A 19,987-nucleotide genomic window follows, 5' to 3' on the forward strand; every position below is an offset into this window, starting at 1 on the left:
AGATAAGGGCCCATGGAATTGGGGGGAGCATATTAACGTGGACTGGGGAATGGTTAACGGGTAGGAAACAAAGAGTAGGGATAAACGGGTCCTTTTTGGATTGGAGGGATGTGACTAGTGGAGTGCCACAAGGATCAGTCCTTGGGCCTCAGCTATTTACCATCTACATCAACGATCTTGATGAGGACATCGAAGTTAATATATCTAAATTCGCGGATGACACAAAACTAGGAGGAAGTGTCAACACAGAGGACGACATTAAAAAAATGCAGCGAGACATAGATAGGTTAGGTGATTGGGCAGATAGGTGGCAGATGAAGTATAATGTAGGGAAGTGCGAAGTCATCCACCGGAGCAAAAACAGGAGAGCGGGTTATTTTTTAGAAGGGGAGAGATTGGAATGTGTTAGCGTCCAGAGGGACTTGGGTGTCCTTGTAGACCAATCAGCAAGCAATTAGGAAGGCGAACGGTATGTTAGCATTCATTATAAAAGGGTTAGAGTATAAGAGTAGGGAAGTGTTGCTGCAACTGTTTCGGGCCCTGGTGAGACCACACCTGGAATACTGTGTGCAGTTTTGGTCTCCTTATTTAAGGAAGGATGTACTTGCCTTGGAGGGGGTGCAGCGTAGATTTACTAGGTTAGTACCAGGGATGAAGGGGATGAGTTACGAGGATAGGCTGACCAATTTGGGCCTATATTCTCCAGAATATAGAAGAATTAGAGGGGATCTTATAGAAACCTATAAGATCATCAAAGGGCATGATAGAGTAGATAGTGGGAGATTGTTTCCCCGGTTGGAGAAACTAAAACCAGGGGTCACACCTTAAAATCAGAGGCAGCCCTTTCGCACTGAGTTGAGGAAGAACTTCTTCACTCAAAGGGCAGTGAATGTATAGAACTCACTACCCCAAAGGGCTGTTGACGCTCAGTCCTCGAACATATTCAAGACTGAGATAGATTTCTTATTGCAAAAGGGATTAAGGGATATGGGGATAAGGCAGCGTCAGGTGATTAGCTGGAGTTAGATTAGAAGATCAGCCATGATTGAATGGCGGGGCAGACTCGAAGGGCCGAATGGCCTACTCCTGCTCCTACATGTTATGTTATAGTTTGTTTCTTATGTAAGGAAAGATCTGGGGAATCCACAAAGTAGACCATTGGCATAGTCAAACCACCATGTGATAAATAATTGGTTTAGGGTCTCGGCGCCTAAGGGGAGATGGGTTGAGAAATGGAAGGTGCAACAGGTGTTTATGTGAAGGCGGGCAATATTAGGGCGGTGAGAGAAAGCTGTGCGGGTCAGAGCGAGCACAGATGTGAGATTTAGGCAAGTTTCCTCACAGTAAATAGGAATCCGACTGTTAGTCGATTGGTGGAGCTCTTTCCAGGGATAATAATACCTCGATAAATAAATAATTTGGTCACTCAATCCAGGACTGTATGTGGGACGCTGCTGTGCACAATTGACTGCCGCATTTCGCCCACAAAATATACAGTAATCCACTTTACAGTAGCGCTGTGAAGACTTTGAAACATCTCAACGACATGATAAGGTGTTATATCAAATGCAGGGATTATTCTATGATATAAAGGACAGTTGGAAGTCAAACAAGACTCTGAGGTTCCTCAAAGTGCAGTTTCCATATGTGGAGTGTGCTAATGCAGGTTGATAACTGCTAACTCACAAATAAATGCAAGGAAGGCAGCAATGGGTTGCTCACAGCCATGTAAAGAAACAGCTTCAACATGCATCGACAAGGAAGCCTGTACGTATTTATGTATTTAAAAGGTTTTTCTCCAGCCTTGTACAGTCGCAGTACCTTGCGAGCGTGTACGTATGGTTCAGTGTGTCAGTGACAGTCACAGTGGCATTGTAAGTGTCATCGATGCTGTAGGTTTGTCTCATTCTCTACAAAATCAGTGATAAGTTAGCACTGCTTTGTTTGCTGGCTGACTGGGGAATCGATATTTTCACGAAACTCCATCTGACTTGCTGAAAACAAGCTGAGAAGAAAAAGAAAATCAGAAAATATTTCTTCGCACAGTGGCTTGTGAGAATGTGCAATGCACTGAACCAGAAGGTCATAGAAGCAGAATCAATTGGGTTGTATGAAAGGAAAGGAATTGCTGAGAAAGTAAGGATACTAAGAGGTAAACAGAAAAGGTGGGGACATGGGATTAAACAATGTGTTATGTTCTAATAAAAAGACAGAACAGGATTGTTAGACTTAAATGGCCTCCACTATCACTGTGTTCCTTATCTTCCTGAAGGAAATGGTTGCAGTATTAGTGTTTGGAGTTTCTTGAATAATAATAATCCTTGCATTTGACACAGCACCTTATCACATCTTTGCAATACTTCAAAGTGCTTCACAGAATATACTTTAAAGTGTAGTGACTGTATATTTTGTGGACGAAACATGGCAGCCAATTGAGTACAGCAGTGTCCCACAAACAGTCATGGATTGAGTGACCAAATTACAGTATTATTAGAATTTATTTTTTGAAGGGAAAAGCAATCCGCCAGTCGACTAGCAACCGGGTTCCTACTTACTGCTAGGAAAACAGAGGTGTGGGTCTAGAGTAAACTTGCCCAACGTTTCGCCCTGCCCAGGAATCGAACCCAGGTCCTCTCATTTGCGAGGCGAGCATGTTAAACTCGAAGATACAGGAGCGTTTCTGTAATCTGTTGTTTTTGTACATCACAGTCAGGCTGTCCTTGCTAGAAGCCGTGCTGCTGCAGATACTGGGCATTTGACGGCATTAAGCACACGGATGCAGAGCTGAGCTGCTCTTGCCAAACAACTGCATCTTAACTCTAAATCCCAACAGAGAAACGTCTCAGCCTGACTACTGAATAGCGATCGTCGCTGTTGCCAGCAATCCCCCAGATAGCATTGGTCATTCACTTCAGGGCTGTTTAGGTAAGATATTGCTGTACCCAAACTGGCTGATGCATTCGCCTATGAAATCCACATTCACTAGGCTCTACAATAAAACCTGTGAAACACTTTCAGGCATTCTGGCGATGTCATAAGGCTCTGTATCAAATGCAAGGGTTATTTTTTATTTCTGGTCTTAGTGGTTAGAGCACTCACCTCGCAAGTGAGGTGACCTGGGTTTGATTCCCAGGCAGGGCAAAGCCTGAGGCAAGTTTCCTTACTCCACACGCCTCTGTCTACCTAGCAGTAAGTAATCTAGCAACCCTAACCAGTTGTCAGGCGTTTGGCGGATCGCTTTCTGGGGGTAATTATCCCTCCATTAAAAAAATAATTATAATGTGGTCACTCAAATCTATGACTGTTTGTGGGCACTGCTGTGCACAATTGGCTGTCGCATTTAGCCAACAAAATACACAGTCACTACACTTTACAGTATATGCTGTGAAGCACTTTGTGATAAGGCGCTGTATCAAGTGCAAGGATTATTATTATTATAAACCAGCTCCTGCGTTCACCAATGAAATTCACCTTCACTAGACTCTACAGGAAATACTGTGAAATGCTCTCAGACATTTTGGTGATGTGCTAAAGCGCTGTATCAAATGCAAGGATTAGTTTTTATTGTCATGGCTCTTTGTAGGGCATTGCTGTGCGCAAAATGACTTGTCACGTTTGCCTACAAACACACAGACAAAATTCCATGTGAAATTCCTTCGAGACTGCTTCCGTATCAAATGCAAACATTATTTAACTTCCACCGTGCCTGTTCCTTCTCTGATTGAGATTGAAAGTTTTCTCCCTTGAGCCCAAAACTGAGTAAGATATTGAGTTAAGGCTTTCCTGGGGTAATTTCTCACGAGGCCCTGAGTCAGCAGAGAGTGCGAGGGAGAGAGAGAGAGCAATTTACCCCATCAGTTCAGGTTATATTTGGATTCGATCCCAGAGCTTAAAGACACAACGTGTTTATGCTGCTTTACCACCAGGTCCGGGCCTGACCGAACTAATTTTTGTTAAAGTATTTTGCAAGGTATTCATGATGTGTTAAGACCATGTCAGTCACTTCACACCTGAGCTGTGCTCATCTTCTTGAACTATTGCCTTTTAATCTCCGTGCTATCTCATCGCAGATGTGTCAGGTAGTTACTAAATGCAGCAATCCCAGTGCAGCAGTTGTGCATGTAGGAGGAGGGGGGAGATGTGAGATGCGCTACTGACAGATTGTTAGTGGTGCCGACATGGATGTGGGACAATTGGTTATTCCACACGACTGAATCCTGTACTGATGTGGGTGGAAACATCACTGAGCCTGGTCTGCTACAGCCACGTAGCACAGCTAATAATCCTATAATAACTCTTACATTTGATAAAGCGTCTTATCAGGTCTTCAAGACGTCTCAAAGCACTTCACAGAATATACGCCCACAAATATACAGTCAATTCACTTTGCAGTGTGTTCTGTGAAGCGCTTTGGGACGTCCTCCCGACGTGAAAAGCGCTATATCAAATGCAAGGATTATTATTATTATTATTATTATTATACTGCAAAGTAAAGTGACTATATTTTTTGGACAAAACGCGGCAGCCAATTGGTCGCAGCAGTTTCCCATAAACAGTTGTGGATTGAGTGAACAGATTATTATTATTATCATTTTGAAGGGGATTATTACCCCCAGAAAAGCGATCCGACTAACAACTGGCTTCCTACTTACTGCCAGGCAAACAGAGGTGTGTGGAGTAAGAAAACTTGCCTAAGGTTTCACCCAGCCCGGAAATCAAACCTTTCGCTTGTGAGGCAAGTTCTCTAACCACTAAGCTACACGACTCCAGCTGACAGTTTACATTTGCTCAGTTGCAGAACCTCAGCCACAGTAAGAGCTGTTTCACAGCTAACCTTTCTGCAATGCTCTTGTCTTTGAAGAAGTGATAAAACGCCTTTGGGCCTCTTCTGAAAATGTTCAGCTCTCACCCGTGACCTGAAAGTTAGAGAACTTGAGTTTTGTCTTGAGAAATGGGCCTTGCCCTCTGCCAAGCGGGATTTTGATCTACCGCAGGGAGCGAAACCCAACTCCCTTTGTAAACCAGTCACTCGCCATGGTAAAAGGAAATTATTTACTGTGCCACCAGGGTGAGGGGTTCAAAATGCTTTCACTTTGCGTCTGGTTTTGGACTGGTCTTTGCTTCTCTCCTGGCACAAAAATCCCAAAGGTCTAAATTACTTGAACAGAGTAATAATAGTCTTCGCATCTTATATAGCGCCTTATCTCGTCTTCGAAACGTCTCAAAGAGCTTCACGGAATATACTGTAAAATGAATCAATGTGTATGTTGTGAGGGAAACGCGATTGCTCAAACCACTAAGCTATAGGACTCCATAAACCTTCTGTTACGTAAAAGCTGCTCAACACTACAGTGAATTAACTGTATATTGTTACAACAACTTCCAGTTATATGGCCCTCACGCAGGATAACGTCCCAGAGCACTTGACAGTGGCGGAGCATGTCGCTGGGGGGTGGGGTGGTGACCATAGGAATGGTCGAAGAGGAAGATCTTCAGACACGACTTGAAGATGGGGAAGGAAGGGGCAAGGCGAAGAAATAGAGGAAGAGTGTTCCAGAGTTTAAGGGCCCTAGAATTAACCCCGGAAAAGCGATCCGCCGATTGACTAACAACCGGGTTCCTACTTACTGCTGGTGAACAGAGGCGCGTGGAGTAAGGAAACTCACCCAACGTTTCGCCCTGCCCAGGTATCGAAATCAGGTCTCTGGCTTGCGAGGCAAGTGCTCTAACCACTGAGCTACAGGACTCCACAGGACAAAGGTGAATTATCATGTAGGGACACCAGGAGGATCGTGCTTCATTTTGCCAGAAGATCTTTCATGTCTACCTGAAGCCTCGTTGATCTCATCTGAAATGTGGCATCTCTGATGCTGGACGGTTGTGAGCTCAAATCCTGATGTAGGGCTTGAACCCACAATCTTCTAAGCCCTGAGAGACGCTACCAACTGAACCAAGCTGACGCACGAGGAGCAAGATCAACAACAAGGACATGGACGTCAGCTGAAATGCCTGGCAATGCTTGATTTTGAATCTTATGCTAGTCACTTTACAGTATATCCTGTGAAGCGCTTTGAAAAGTCTCGAAGACGTGATAAGGCGCTATATCAAATGCAAGAGTTGTTATTATTATAACAATGGTGGCCTGGGTATGTGCCACGGAGGAGGAGAAATTGGTGGAGAAAAATGACGAGGATAGGAACGGGGAATCTTTCAAAAAGAAAAGAGAAAATTGCACTTGGCAGTGTGGTGCAGAGGAATATTAGTGATCATCTTGCCAACAATGTTGAATTATCACCTCCAAGTCTTAAAAGCCAGTGCTGCTCATCCTCCTGTAAGCAAGAGCTTGTGAGAAGAGTGCTCTTTTATTTAAAGGAAGAAAATCTTCATTCAGGTCCGAGGTATTCCAGGACACTCACTGCTTTTGACAGCACAGCCCAGCCTAGCTCATCGACTTTCCAGGTCTTGGAAAGTCACTGGGGACAGGGAGTCATCCCACTCAGCTCCCATTAACTCTGCAGCCAAAGCCTCCACCGGTGGGGTGGTCCTAGCTGGACAAGCAGTGGGAAAGCTTGCCACAGAACAAAATATCAGTGGCAAACTATGTGGTTAGAGCTGGTTAGGCTCCACCAATTACCCCAACACACGCACTCTGGAGTCCCCAAGCCTTAGCTCTTGCCAACCTGCGCCTAATAATAAAACTACCCCACATGTAGTTGTGGGCCCGTCTTTCAGGGCGTGCATCCACATAACTGACATGGTCTGTGGAGTCGTGCCATCAGTCTAACTCAGTCTGGGCAGAGTAGAGAGTTTATTACTGGCTAATTATAGTTCCTGTTTCAACTTGTTCTTAGGATGCCAGAATGAAGCAAAATAAGACATTGCTAAGGTGATTTCCTCCTCAAGGAAACTTGTCCAATGTTTCGCTTGGCCCGGAATCGAAACGAGCTCCTCTCACTTGCGAGGCGAGTGCTCTAACCACTGAGTTACAGGACTCCACAAATGCATCAACGTCTTTCTGAATGTGGTGTCGTAAGGTGCACTTAGTATTTAAGAATAGTTCTTATCAATGATCTGCGTGCTTGGATTTAACTGTTTATACTTTGTCAAATGCTCCCTTGTTGCAACTTCGCATTTGACGGGCTTTATTAATCAGATTCATATTGATTACAAACTTTCGGCGCATGATCAATAACTCCTCGCAAATCCCTTTATTTTCTCTCCACCACCTCTACTAATGAGTACTCCTTTATCATGCACATACGGTTTTCCATATCCCCTTCGCAATGCATCACTTTGCATTTATCTATATTGTTAGCGCTTTGTACACAAGTTTGTGCATTTATCTAAATTAAAACCCATCTGCTATCCCTCAACCCATCTGCCTAATTGATCTGAGTCTCTCTTATAAGATGCTGTTTATGTTACCTTATTTGTCAACTGGTCACACTTTGGGTTATGAATAGTGTGAAGCACACAAGCCCAAAGGGATGCTTCTTATTCTTGTTCTCTTGTTTGCTGCTGCTGAAGATCTGGGCTGCTGTCGGTTAAGTACCACACTGAATGGTAGGATTTCACAGCATCAAAGGAAGCCATTTGGTCCATCGTGCAATCCAACAATCTATCTCTAGAACTTCCGTGTGTAGGTAGGATGCAGGAATGTAGGACGCCCCACCATCGACGGTCGAGCTATTAGCTTCTCTGCCCCCACCCTTTGGCACTCCATCCCACAATCCCTTCACCTCACCCCCTCCCTTGCTTCCTTCAAGGCCTGTCTCAAGACCCTCCTCTTTGACCGTGCCTTCGTCCACCCTCCAACTCCCTGCCCTCCATCCCTCCTGATCCCAACCGCCTGCTGAGATCCAAATCCCTGACTGTCTGTCCCGCATTCCTGTTTACCTAGCAGTAAGTAGGACCTGGTCGTTAGTCGATTGGCGTATCGCTTTCCAAGGGTAATAATAATCCCTTAAAAAAAAGAAAAATGTAAAAATACAATGTTAGTGCATCTTTTGGCTGCATCATCGCTCCACCAAAGAGCTCTGTCTCCATCAGCACGCAGGTTTAAAATTAATCAGAAGATGATTTAACGCTGGGTGATATATAATTGTCTGCCTAATAGGTTGGTCGTTTGGGAGGGGGTCTAGGATTATTAATGAATGTAAAAGTAAATTTTTTCACGTGAATCACCTCCCTCGAGTCAATCATTTGGTAGGAAAATGTAAAGGTCATATATGTCTCATGATTGTATCCGCTTTCAAAAGTCATGTAAATCATAAGGAAAAAAAAATCGCGTCTCTGATCTCAAATACAATTTCCGGGAATTGATGCATTTGCCGTGACTAATCACATTCCCCCTCTTCCCTTCCCCACCCCCACCGCCCTCCCCCCAAAAGTACCACGACATGGTGACAGTTCCAATTACGATCAGAGAAGCGATCGATCTGTCTGACGCCTGACAGGTCGGTCATTGTAACTGTCGCTCACACCGGCATGGCAGATAAGAAGAGGTTAAGAACAGCTTTCCAGAGGGTTATTAAAACATTGAATATTCTCCAAAAACTGTAGTAGAAGAATATGTAATAACTTTCAGAAGGAAACTGTACAAATGGCTCCAATAAAAAGGGGGTCCCGTAGAGAAAGAGGACTAAATGCAGAGCTCTTTCCGGGGAGCTGGCTAAGGTTTTTTGTTTTTGGTCAGCCAGGTGTCTGATACACACAGAACTCCATCACCATGCTTAAGGGTGTCCACCCAAACTGACAGTTCCATGTGTAATAATATTATTAATCCTGGCATTTGATATAGCGCCTTATCACGTCTTTGAGACGTCTCAAAGCGCTTCACAGGTTGTGCTGTAAAGTGGATTGTTTGTATACATGTGGGCTCCCAAGGGACATGCTTGGGAAAACGGAATTTGGGAATCAAGCCTCCCACTCAGCTCCTGTTATCCCTGCCAGCTAATGCCCTAACGGGTAAGGGGGTCCTAGCTGGACAAGCAGCAGGAACGCTTGCCAGATAGTGATATCAGTGGCAAGCTATGCAGTTTTAGTTGGTTAGACTCCAGCACTTACCCCAATGCACCCTCTAGGGTCCCCAAGCCTTGGCTCTTGTCAACCTTCTTCTAATGTATACAAAGCTGATCTCGGCCGTGGGGGAGGGAATGCTGAGGGGCTTGTAGCAGCTTGGAAGGTTGAAAAAACAAATGTTGCTTAGCACTTTATCCTGATATTGACCACCTGCGTTTGTGTGCATGTGTGACTTTGTGAGCCTCCTTCCCCACAAACTATGTTGAATTTGATCCTTTTGTTGACGTTATCTAACTTAATTTCCCGAAGAGAGATTCTGCAAAGTTTCGCCTCAACGTTAATTGAGCAGAACCCGGAGCTATCTATCCAAGAGCACAGCCCACATTACTCAACTTTGACTGGCTTGCTTTTCTGTGACATGGCATTACTCTGTTGTGCTGTTATTAATGTAGGTTCACACAGTCACATGTTAATCATTTTGCTTCCCTACTGAAAGGATACCTATTATTGATGCACAGCAAACCTAATCTGGACATATGTTTTAAGCATCTTTTGTCCTTTTGACTTGGAAAATTAGGGGTGATGGGAGTGGAATTCTCTGCTACATACAAACTGTTGTGAGGGTAAAGAATCTATTGAAGTCCCGCAGCAAAGTGTTTAACATGCTTGTCTCGCAAGCGAGAAGATCCGGGTTCGATTCCCGAGCAGGGCAAAATAATCCTTGCATTTGATATAGCGCCTTATCACGTCTTTGAGACGTCTCAAAGCGCTTCACAGAATGTACTGTAAAGTGAATCGACTGTATATTTTGTGGCCGAAATGCGGCAGCCAATTACGCACAGCAGCGTCCCACAAACAGTCATAGCTTGAGTGACCATTTTTTTTAAATGGATTATTTCCCCCGGCAAAGTGATCCGCCAATCGACTAACAATTGTGTTCCTACTGACTGCTCAGTATACAGAAGCCTGTGGAGTAAAGAAACTTGCCTAACGTTTCGCCCTGCCCGGGAATCGAACTCAGGTCCTCTCGCTTGTGAGGCGAGTGCTCTAACCACTGAGCTACAGGACTCCAAATGGCTGGTTTGCATGTTGTAGCGTTGGATAATTCTAAGAGAATAATTTAATGGTGCCTGTGGCACTCAGGAATTAAGTTAGACTGGAGCATGATAAAGCGCGGGGTTTTTCTACATCTCCAATGTTACTTACTTTGAATGTTCAGGATTTGCAGACTGGTCTGTGGAGCTGACCTGTGCTGCTTAGGTCCCTGAATCTATCCTGTTAGACGGCCTTTTCTACTTGATTGATTGCTTTCCTCCAGAGACGGGTGTCTAACTAATTCCTACTCTTTTGCAGCAACATCGCGGAAGCCCTGGTGAGTAAAGGTCTGGCCACTGTGATCCGCTATCGCCAGGATGATGATCAGAGATCCTCGCACTATGATGAATTGCTTGCTGCGGAAGCCAGGTAATCAGCTTTTACTGTAAATAACTAACATTTATACACTTGGCGTGATTTTATTTATTCTACAAGGAAAGGAGGAAATTGGTTTACAACTTTCAACAACAACACATGACATTTACACGGGACATACAGGACGTCCCAAGGCACTGGACAGTCAGGGATTTGGACCCGAGCTAGAAGTCGGGATCAGGAGGGCTGGAGGGCAGGGAGGGTGGGGGTAGGAGGGTGGCCGAAGGCGCAGTCGAAGAGGAGGGTCTTGAGACATGCCTTGAAAGAGGCGAGGGAGAGAGTGAAGCGAAGGGACTGTGGGATGGAGTTCCAATGGGTGGGGGCAGAGAGGGTGAAGGCCCGACCACCGATGGTGGGGCAGCGAGCAGGCCTGGAGCTCGCTGAGCGGAGGGAGCGGACAGGTTAATTAAGAGCTATAGTAACAAATGACATTACAAAAACACACCTTTTCAATCTCAAGACTGGATAAACAGCGTTGACATGTTTCAGGAGAGGGTTTGAGTGATTGCCTGTGATTGCAGACTGCAGTGTGTGGCCAACTGGCTTGCAATCGCTGCGAGTTTCTTCTCTGGTTCTCTTCCAGAGGTCTGGACGAGTCTTGGGTTGACCTCCTGCTGTGTTGAGATGAGACTTTAGTGCTCTTGTGAATCAAATCCCAGTGGCATAATGAGCGTGTTCATTCACAATTACCCACTTGGTTTGTGGTTCTGCTCATAGAATTGCCTTTTATATATCATCAGGAGTTCTGGCTTTGCTTCCTTTTGGATCATAGCTCTGCTGTTAGAAGTTTTATATATATTGAAACGCCAATTTAAAGTGTTGAATGAACTTTGATGAATATCTAGGAATATTTGAGTTTTCACAAGTCTACTTCCTGACTGTAGCTATCCACACTAATCCCAATTTGCTGCTCTTTCTCTGTCCCATTATGTTCCTCTTCAAGATCCTTAGTGACAAAGCATTTTGTGCTCTCATACTGCCTACATAAGTCTTGTAACCGTTCTTTAACTGCTCCAGTGACAATCCAGAGTGTGTGGTGTTGTTAGTGATTTACAAAAGGTGATAGTTATAATAATAATCCTTGCACTTGATAGAGTGCTTTATCACATGTTTGAGACGTCTCAAAGCGCTTCGCAGGATATACTGTAAAGTGAATTGACTGTATATTTTGTGGGCGAAAAGATTATGTCCTTTCCCTTAACATAAGAAATGCTAGAGGAAAAAGACAGGTCTATCTAGTTCGCCTTCCACCTTCATGGTGGTCGCATGCATGTATGTCCCAAATTCCCTATGTACTGTATTCCATAATGTTATTTCCTAAAAACTATCTAATCTGTGTTTGAAAAAAATCAACACCTCCCTCTTCAACCGTCTCCCTAGGGAGCCTGTTCCACAGATTCTCTATTCGCTCACTGAAATAGTGTTTGCGTAGATTTGTTCTGAATTTACCCCCTTCAATCGCAGGCCGTGTCCTCTGGTTTTACTATTCTGGACAAGTTGAGGCGGCCTGTCATGATCTATATTGTTTTGCCCGTTTAGAATCTTACAGACAGCAATCATGTCGCCTCTCAATCTTCTCTTTTCCAGCGTGAACATGCACAATTTACTGAGTCGCTCCTCGTAGTCCAGGTCCCTTGTTTTGTGTGTAGAGATGGTTTCGTCCCATGACATGAAGCAGAGGCTGCTGATCTTGTGACGTCCTTGCGATGGGAATTTTATGGATCTGGCAGTCGGTAATTGCAGGGGGAGAAGCAATTTGAGTTAATTATAACCTGGTCTATTTTAGTAAAGAGAAAGGGAATACTAAAGCTGCATGTGATGTGAATTCACTGTGAAATTTCGGGTAAAAAGAAGTATAATTGGATCTCAAGTATTGACTTAACGAAGCAACAATAAGCATAATAGCAATACAGTGGGTGGTCACTCGATGTTGGAAGAACAAGGTGCAAGGTTTCAGCTGCAGGAAGCTGCAAGGCTGAGCATCGCTGAATATTAAATTGATTACAGTCATATTTTTCTCTCTTTTTTAAAGTTACAAAGATTTAGTGGTCTTGCTTCCCGTCCCAAGAGAATAGCAGTTGCCATTCCAAGCTGCCAGTATTGATATCTTGGGTGCAATGCTTTTACAGTGCATCGCAACTCAGAAGTTTCTAATAATAATAATCCTTGCATTTGATATAGCGCTTATCATGTCATTGGGATGTCTCAAAGCGCTTCACAGAATATACTGTAAAGTGTACATAGGAACAGGCGGAGGCCATTCAGCCCTTCGAGTCTGTTCCACCATTTAATTAGATCATGGCTGATCTGTACCTCCACTAATCCTTTCAATCCCAATTTCCCGCTTTACCCCCATATCCCTTAATACCCCGACCTACCAACAATCTATCAACCTCACTGGTGAAGCTGTGGATGGATCTGGCATCCGCGGCCTTTCTGGGGAGAGAATTCCAGATTTCTACCCCCGTTTCAGTGACAAAATTCTTCCCAATTTCACTCCTAAATGGCCTGGTTCTAATTTTAAGACTGTGCTTGCTTGTTTTGGAGTGTAGTGACTGTATTTTGTGAACGAAGTGCGGCAGCCAGTTGCGCGCAGCAGTGTCCCACAAACAGTTCTGGATTGAGTGGCCAAATTATTATTTATTCATACTGTATATATTTTTTGAAGGGGTTATTACCACTGGAAAAATGATCCGCCAATCGACTAACAACCAGGTTCTACTTACTGCTGGTAAACAGAGGCGCGTGGAGTAAGGAAACTTGCTCAGCGTTTTGTCCTGCCCGGGAATCGAACCCGGGTCCTCTCGTTTGCGAGACGAGTGCTCTAATCACTGAGCTACAGGCCTCCATGAGCAGGGGAACGGGACCAAGCGAGGTAGCTGCAGTGATTTCTCCAATACTCGCGTTAAAAAGGTTTTGCTACGTCACAAAAGCTGGTGCTACTCATTGTCGGGCCTTCCCTCCTCCTCCTCCTCCTCCTCCTCTCACCACCGCTGGATACTTGACATTTAAGCTGCTAGAGAGCCGCTCGGCTGATGTCCGCTCCAGGCTCCGCTAAATCGATCCAGATTGACATCCTTTTATTGCTGTGAGATACTGATCGGGGAGCTGCCAGTCATTCCTGTGACCCTGCGATTTCTGGGCACCGCAATGTCCTAATCACACCATCCGCTCCGACTGAAGCTTCTTCTATTCAGTCTTAAGGCAGTTAGTGAGCAGCAGACGGGCAGCTTATCATGTTAAGGGTTAAGGTACCTACCTGCAGCTTCATATTTTATAATAATTTGGTCACTCAATTCACGCCTCTTTGTGGGACGCCGCTGTGCGCAATTGGCTGCCGCATTTCGCCCTCAAAATATAGTCAATTCACTTATATTCTGTGAAGGGCTTTGAGACGTCTCAACGAGGATTAATATTAGTGGAGTCCTGTAGCTCAGCGATCGGAGCGCTCACCTCGCAAGCAAGAGAACCAGTGTTCAGTTCCCGGGCAGGGCAAAACGTTGGGCAATTTCCCTTACTCCACGCGCCTCTACCAGCAGTAAGTAGGAACACGGTTATTAGACGATTGGCGGATCGCTTTTCCAGGGGTAATAATCCCTTCACAGAGTAATAATAATACTTTGGTCACTCAATCCACGACTGTTTGTGGGGACGCTGCTGTCCGCAATTGGCTGCCGTGTTTCACCCACAAAATATATACCGTCAAGTCACTTTACAGTATATCCAATGAAGCTCTTTGAGATGTCTCAAAGACATGATAAAGTGCTACATAAACTGTAAGGATTATTATTATGGCGGGGGGGGGGGGGGGCACAGGGAAAGGGCAATAGAGAAGACGGCTTTGGAGAAAAGCAGGTATTGTATCAATGGAATATCATTGAACTTGGTTGCAAAGAGACAACTTTAATCAAAGTCTGAGAGTGATACAGTGTATTAATGTACTTAATTAAAGCCTTGCTTTCTACAGGTTAAGATTATACATGGCTGAACTTTATTATTTGAAGCGTTTCTATTTAAGGTTTCCTTCACCGGGAGGCTTCAAAATAAAGTAGTCATTTGGTACTTAATTAATGAATAGCTGTGACTCAGAAAAAGGTCTCCAATCTAACTGAAAAGATTCACACTGTTTGTTATAATAGAATCTTCAGTTATAAGAAGATAATATCAATCTTATCACAGGGTTCAGAGGAACTTGTGTCCCAGCGTCTAATGATAATAATATAACTAATAATCCTGGCATTTGATACAGTGCCTTATCACGCCTTTGAGACGTCTCAAAGCATTTCACAGGATATACTATAAAGTGAATTGACTGTATGTATTTTGTGGGCGAAATAATGTGCTTGCTCCATTGCGGTGTATCAAACGCAAGTATTATTATTTATCCGGAGCACTTCATATAAAGAAACGTCTCAAAGCTCCTTAAAGAATGACGAATAATTGGGAGTAAAGTGAGTGTTGTTTTCGACCGCGCCTTTGACTCGGCCCCGGGATCTGTTACTGTGAAGCTCTGAAATGCCGTCCGGCGTGGAGGGCGCTATATAAATCCAAGTTGTTGTTGTTAAAAAGATTTACCTAATGAGACAGACGGTGGAAGCATAAAGTGTTGTTTGTTTCAAGAACAAATCAGATAGATTTCTGCTAGAAAATAATATTCCGCGATATAGTATATAATGATAATCCTTGCATTTGATATAGCACCTTATCACGTCTTCGAGACATCTTCACAGATTACTGTAATGTGTAGTGACTGTGTATTTTGTGGGCGAAATGCAGCAGCCAATTGCGCACAAACAGTCGTGGAGTGAGTGACCAAATTATTATTATTTTAATAGTGGATAATGTATATTAATTATATGTATATATTAATTAAATATATAGTTTGGAACATGACATGTCGTGCGAATGCCAGGATGGTGGAAGGCAAACTAGATTTGTCTTCTTTCGCCGAGCAAATTCTTATGCTTGTTCCTAAGTCTCCACAGAACAAGAAATATTTGGAATGAGAGATTTGGAGCGTGGAAGGAAGCCATTTGGGCAATGGTGTCTGTGCTAAAAGAACCTCAAGTCTCTTTCACCTGCCTTTTCCTCGCACCCTTTTATATTTCTCCTATTCTGATGCAGTGTTTAATTTTTTCTTAAGAGCTAACCTGAATCAGACCCATTAGCTTTTTCAGAGAGCCAGATGAGCTCTAGATCTCTATGGTTCTGTGACTCCCCTTATCAGGAGCATGTGAGGGGGAGCCAGAGGGAGAGAGAGGGAGGAGGGAGGTAGGCATGATCAAAAAGGAAGGTGGTCTTTAGGCAGGATATGAAAATTGGAACGGAGGGGGCAAGGCGGAGGGATTGAGAGAGAGAGTTCCAGAGTTAAAGTGTGTAGTGGCTGAAGGCACGGCCACTGATGGTGGAGTAGAGGGGACAAGGGACAAACATGAGGCCAGAGGTAGCAGATGGTGGAGTGGGGGGGTAAGCAGATAGGAGAGGTAGGGAGGTGCTCGGGCATGAAGGGATTTGAAACCGAGTGAGAAGATCACAAAGGAAATAAAGTACCTGAATGAAATGCTCAGTGCTACTCTCTGGTAAACACTGATTTTGGTGTCTTGTTCCTGAGTACCACTTGGGACATTACCTGGTTGAAGGATGAGAATAATTTCAGTTTTATTGGAATACAGAGCTCCTGAGCCACACTATTAATACACACAACTCAGCCCTTGTCCACCCTTTCAGAAACATTGAGATGACATATGCTCCACGCTTCATCCTATGCCCAAGGACTCCACAATCCCCAAATGTAATTGACTTCAAGCTTCAGAATTTTTACTCATCTCCATATTGTCAGTATTCAAGCCCTCTACACCCTGTATCAACCCAGCTTGCACTCCCCGTCATGTCTTTTCGTGTCTTTGTTTACCTGTTTGTTTATCTCCAGAGCTGCCATTCCATTTTGACAGTGGTGACTGATTTTGTTGGGTGTAATATCAAAGGAAGTTCCTTCCTGACTCAAGTTTGATGATAATATTTGTGAGATAGTTTCGGGCAGCTCATTAAAGATTCAACGTCACAGCCAGAGCCAGAAGGCTCCCCGGAGAGTCTCGCGAATGTGCTGCTGAATGGCTCGAGTTATGTGGCTACCGATGTACATCTGGGGTCCAAGCATAAGGCAGTTTTTCCTGGTGTTCTGGCCAACAATCCTCCAGATAATATTGCTCATTCAAAACTTGGTTGCTGTGGGTTATTGCTGTGCGTAAATTGGTCCACAGTACAAATATACAGTCACTATACTTTACAGCTGGGACGCACTTGACGTTTTGATGATGATATAAGGCGTATGTTTAAGTACCTTGGGATATCATCCCAATGTGAAAGGCACTTAATAAGTAGAAATTTGTATTTGTATCAAATGCAAAGATTATATTCTAATAATTAGATTTCTTTGGACACTATTGTTATCAGCTTTTGCATGGCTTTAGTGATTCTCACCTGACTAAACAGCTCCCCATCCCTCTGACCAAGGGGACCAAGGCCTATATATGATAAATGCTCCAGGGAAGAGTTTAGAAGCATTGTGAGGCAGAATTGCTTTCCTACAGAGATGAAAGAAATGTGAAGAAGCTGCATTTCACCTGTTTGCTGACTGTGTGGAGTCCTGTATTGTAGTGGTTAGAGCACTCGCCTCACAAGCGAGAGGACCTGGATTCGATTCTCAGGCAGGGCCGAACGTTGGGTAAGTTTCCTTACTCCACACGCCTCTGTTCAGCTAGCAGTAGGTAGGAATTCGGTTGTTATTCAATTGGCAGATCGCTTTCCACGAGTAATAATCCCTTCAGATAAAAAATTGTGGTCACTTAATTCATGACTGTTTGTGGGACGCTGCTGAGCACAATTAGCTGCCGTGTTTCGCCCACAAAATATACAGTCAATTCGCTTTAAAGTATGTTGTGTGAAGCGCTTTGAGATGTCTCGAAGATGTGATAAGGCGCTGTGTCAAATGCAAGGATTATTGTTATTATTAACTAGAGAAAAACATAGGTCCAACCAGCCTGTTCCAAAGATCTAAATTGCGCTGTGGGCTAACAGCTCAGAGGCATACAGGTGCCTTATACAGTTAACCAAAGACAATTATTTCTAATCCTTTTTCAATGGAGTTTAATTGCATAATTAAAGGCACCTGCATTGTGTTGAAATGTGCCGTTAGCCCAACATGCATTTTAGACCCCAAGGGGGGTGTGCAACATTGGTGCATGTGTGGGAAGAAGAGCCCAGGGTTAGAGCGGGGGAGAGAACAAATTTTCCTCGATCAGCATTCAAGCCTAAACACAAGGCGTTAGTTAGGAGAGATGGGCCTGCACTGGGCTGCCTGCTGCAGCACATTTGGCAGAGTCCATCCATCAGTGGGTGAAGTGGGCTTCGTCGCTGTATCTTACTGGCTGCGAATCTCATTTGCAAGAAAGATGGCAAATGGAGTCTTAACGGGACAGTGCAGCTGATACGAGATGGATTATATAATTGTGCGTCTCTGCTAATGACATTTTCATAGCTCATTTAACAAAGCAAGTTATGCAGTTAGCGGGGGTATTCATTTAGCAGACGTGGAGCCAGTTAGTGAACTGAGGTCTCGATGGTACAAAATCAGAGCATGATTGTTAAATTATTACACACGACTTCTCATGCAATGGAGCTGAAGTAGCTCCCGTATCGAGGTTTGGGACCATGAGAGGCTTGTGTTCCTTTAACTTGTTGTGACCAGTGTTTTGACGAAGTGTTGAGCAGCTTTTACATTACAGAAGGTTTATGGATTCCTGTAACTCAGTGGTTAGAGCGCTCACCTCGCAAGCGAGAGGACCTGGGTTTGATGCCTGTTAGATCGTTTCCACTGTTTACCTAGCAGTTTACCCGGTTCTTAGTCGATCGCTTATACAAGGGTAATAATCCCTCCAAAAAGAAAAATTTTAAAAAATATATAGTCATTCAATCCACGAGTGTTTGTGGGATGCTGCTGTGTGCAATTGTCTGCCACGTTTCGCTCAAAAAATACATAGTTGATTAATTTTACAGTGTATTCTGTGAAGCGCTTTGAGACGTCTCGAAGACGTGATAAGGTATGATATCAAATCAAGGATTCTTATTATATCCTGTTTTGAAACGTCTTGATGAGTTGTTGAGTCGCTGTGTCAAATGCCAGAATTATTAATATTATAAATGGTCGGTTTTACTATGTTAAAACGTGGCCTGTTTTTGATTTTCTTTTGCAGACTACAGGGTAATTGGTATGCAAATAATGGTTTTGTTGCTGTTTGTTTAATATTGAGGCTAATTGAGGCATAAGTAGGACAGCCGACAAAATGGTTTTGAACACTTTGGAGGAGGGAGCATTGTTTAGGTTATCTGTTTCACCTGGTAGCTTGAGTGTGGTAAGTGTTTCCTTTGGAATCCAACAAACTTCTGCCCTGGCATCTCCCTACCTCTCCCACCTGCTCACCCAACCCACTACCCACTGCCTCCTCTCGACTGGCTCCGGCCTTTTGCTTGTCCCTCATGCCCTCGGTTCCACCATTGGTGGCTGCGCTTTCAAGCACTATGCCCCCAAAACTCTGGAACACTCTTCCTCTATCCCTCCGCCTTGCTACGTTCTTCCCCATCTTCAGATTGCGCCTGAAGACTTTCCTCTTCAACCGCGCCTACAGTCCCCTCTCCCTGGCTTGGCGTCGCACTCTGGGAGGCCACCCTACATGAAGCGCGCTATATAAATGCAAGTTGTTGTTATAATAATCCTTTTGATTATTATGCATTTAATATAACACTTTATCCTGCCATTGAAACGTCTCAAAACCAGGCACAAAATATACAGTGAAGTGAATTGACTGTATATTTTGTGGGCAAAACATCCCACTTTGCCCACTGTTTAGATTGTCTGCTGCCAAACTGAGCTTTCGGCCATTACACCCCTGTTTCTGAAGCTCCCTCTCATACCCCACACCTGCCTCCTCCTTTCTTCCCTGCTTCCTGGACTGGAAGATGAACAGCATCTCCGAGCAGCACTTTGAGACGTTCTACATGAATGTCTTGCATTTCTATATTTAAATGCTAGTTGTTATACAAGCTAAAATTGCAAGTGCAATCATATGAGGAACATGCCCAGACAGTTTAACTTGTTCCCTTGTGTTAGTGTGGATTTTTCTTTAAGTGTAAACTATAGTCGTAATAACCAGCTTCTGGAATGACCTTTCCCGTTTACTCCATGATTTAGCTGCCGGCATAATTGTGATCTCAATTGCTGCTTTCAGTACAATAGTGTTCTCTAAATGGATGTTGTTGTTCCTCACAACACATAGAGGCTTAGTGCTGGGGATGGTGCAGGGAATATACCAACACTCTTGAACATAAGAACATAAAAATTGCTTGGTAAAAGAAGGTCTATCTAGTTCGCCTTCGACCATCTTGGCAGTCGCTTGACATGTCATGTCCCAAACTATATGCTGTTTCCCCAGATATTATT

The 19,987-nt window shown here is 44.0% G+C and overlaps 1 protein-coding gene across 1 annotated transcript in view; it reads left to right on the forward strand.

The window, feature by feature from the left end:
- Positions 1-19,987, forward strand: part of snd1 (staphylococcal nuclease and tudor domain containing 1) — a 332,034-nt gene that overhangs the window by 116,989 nt on the left and 195,058 nt on the right. The window contains exon 13 of the mRNA XM_042335292.1: positions 10,375-10,485. Within this exon, the coding sequence (XP_042191226.1) occupies positions 10,375-10,485 (111 nt within the window). The remainder of the gene's footprint in view (positions 1-10,374; positions 10,486-19,987) is intronic.

The sequence above is a fragment of the Callorhinchus milii genome, unplaced genomic scaffold (assembly GCF_018977255.1).
Source record: "Callorhinchus milii isolate IMCB2004 unplaced genomic scaffold, IMCB_Cmil_1.0 Scaffold5, whole genome shotgun sequence".
Classification (NCBI taxonomy): domain Eukaryota; kingdom Metazoa; phylum Chordata; class Chondrichthyes; order Chimaeriformes; family Callorhinchidae; genus Callorhinchus; species Callorhinchus milii.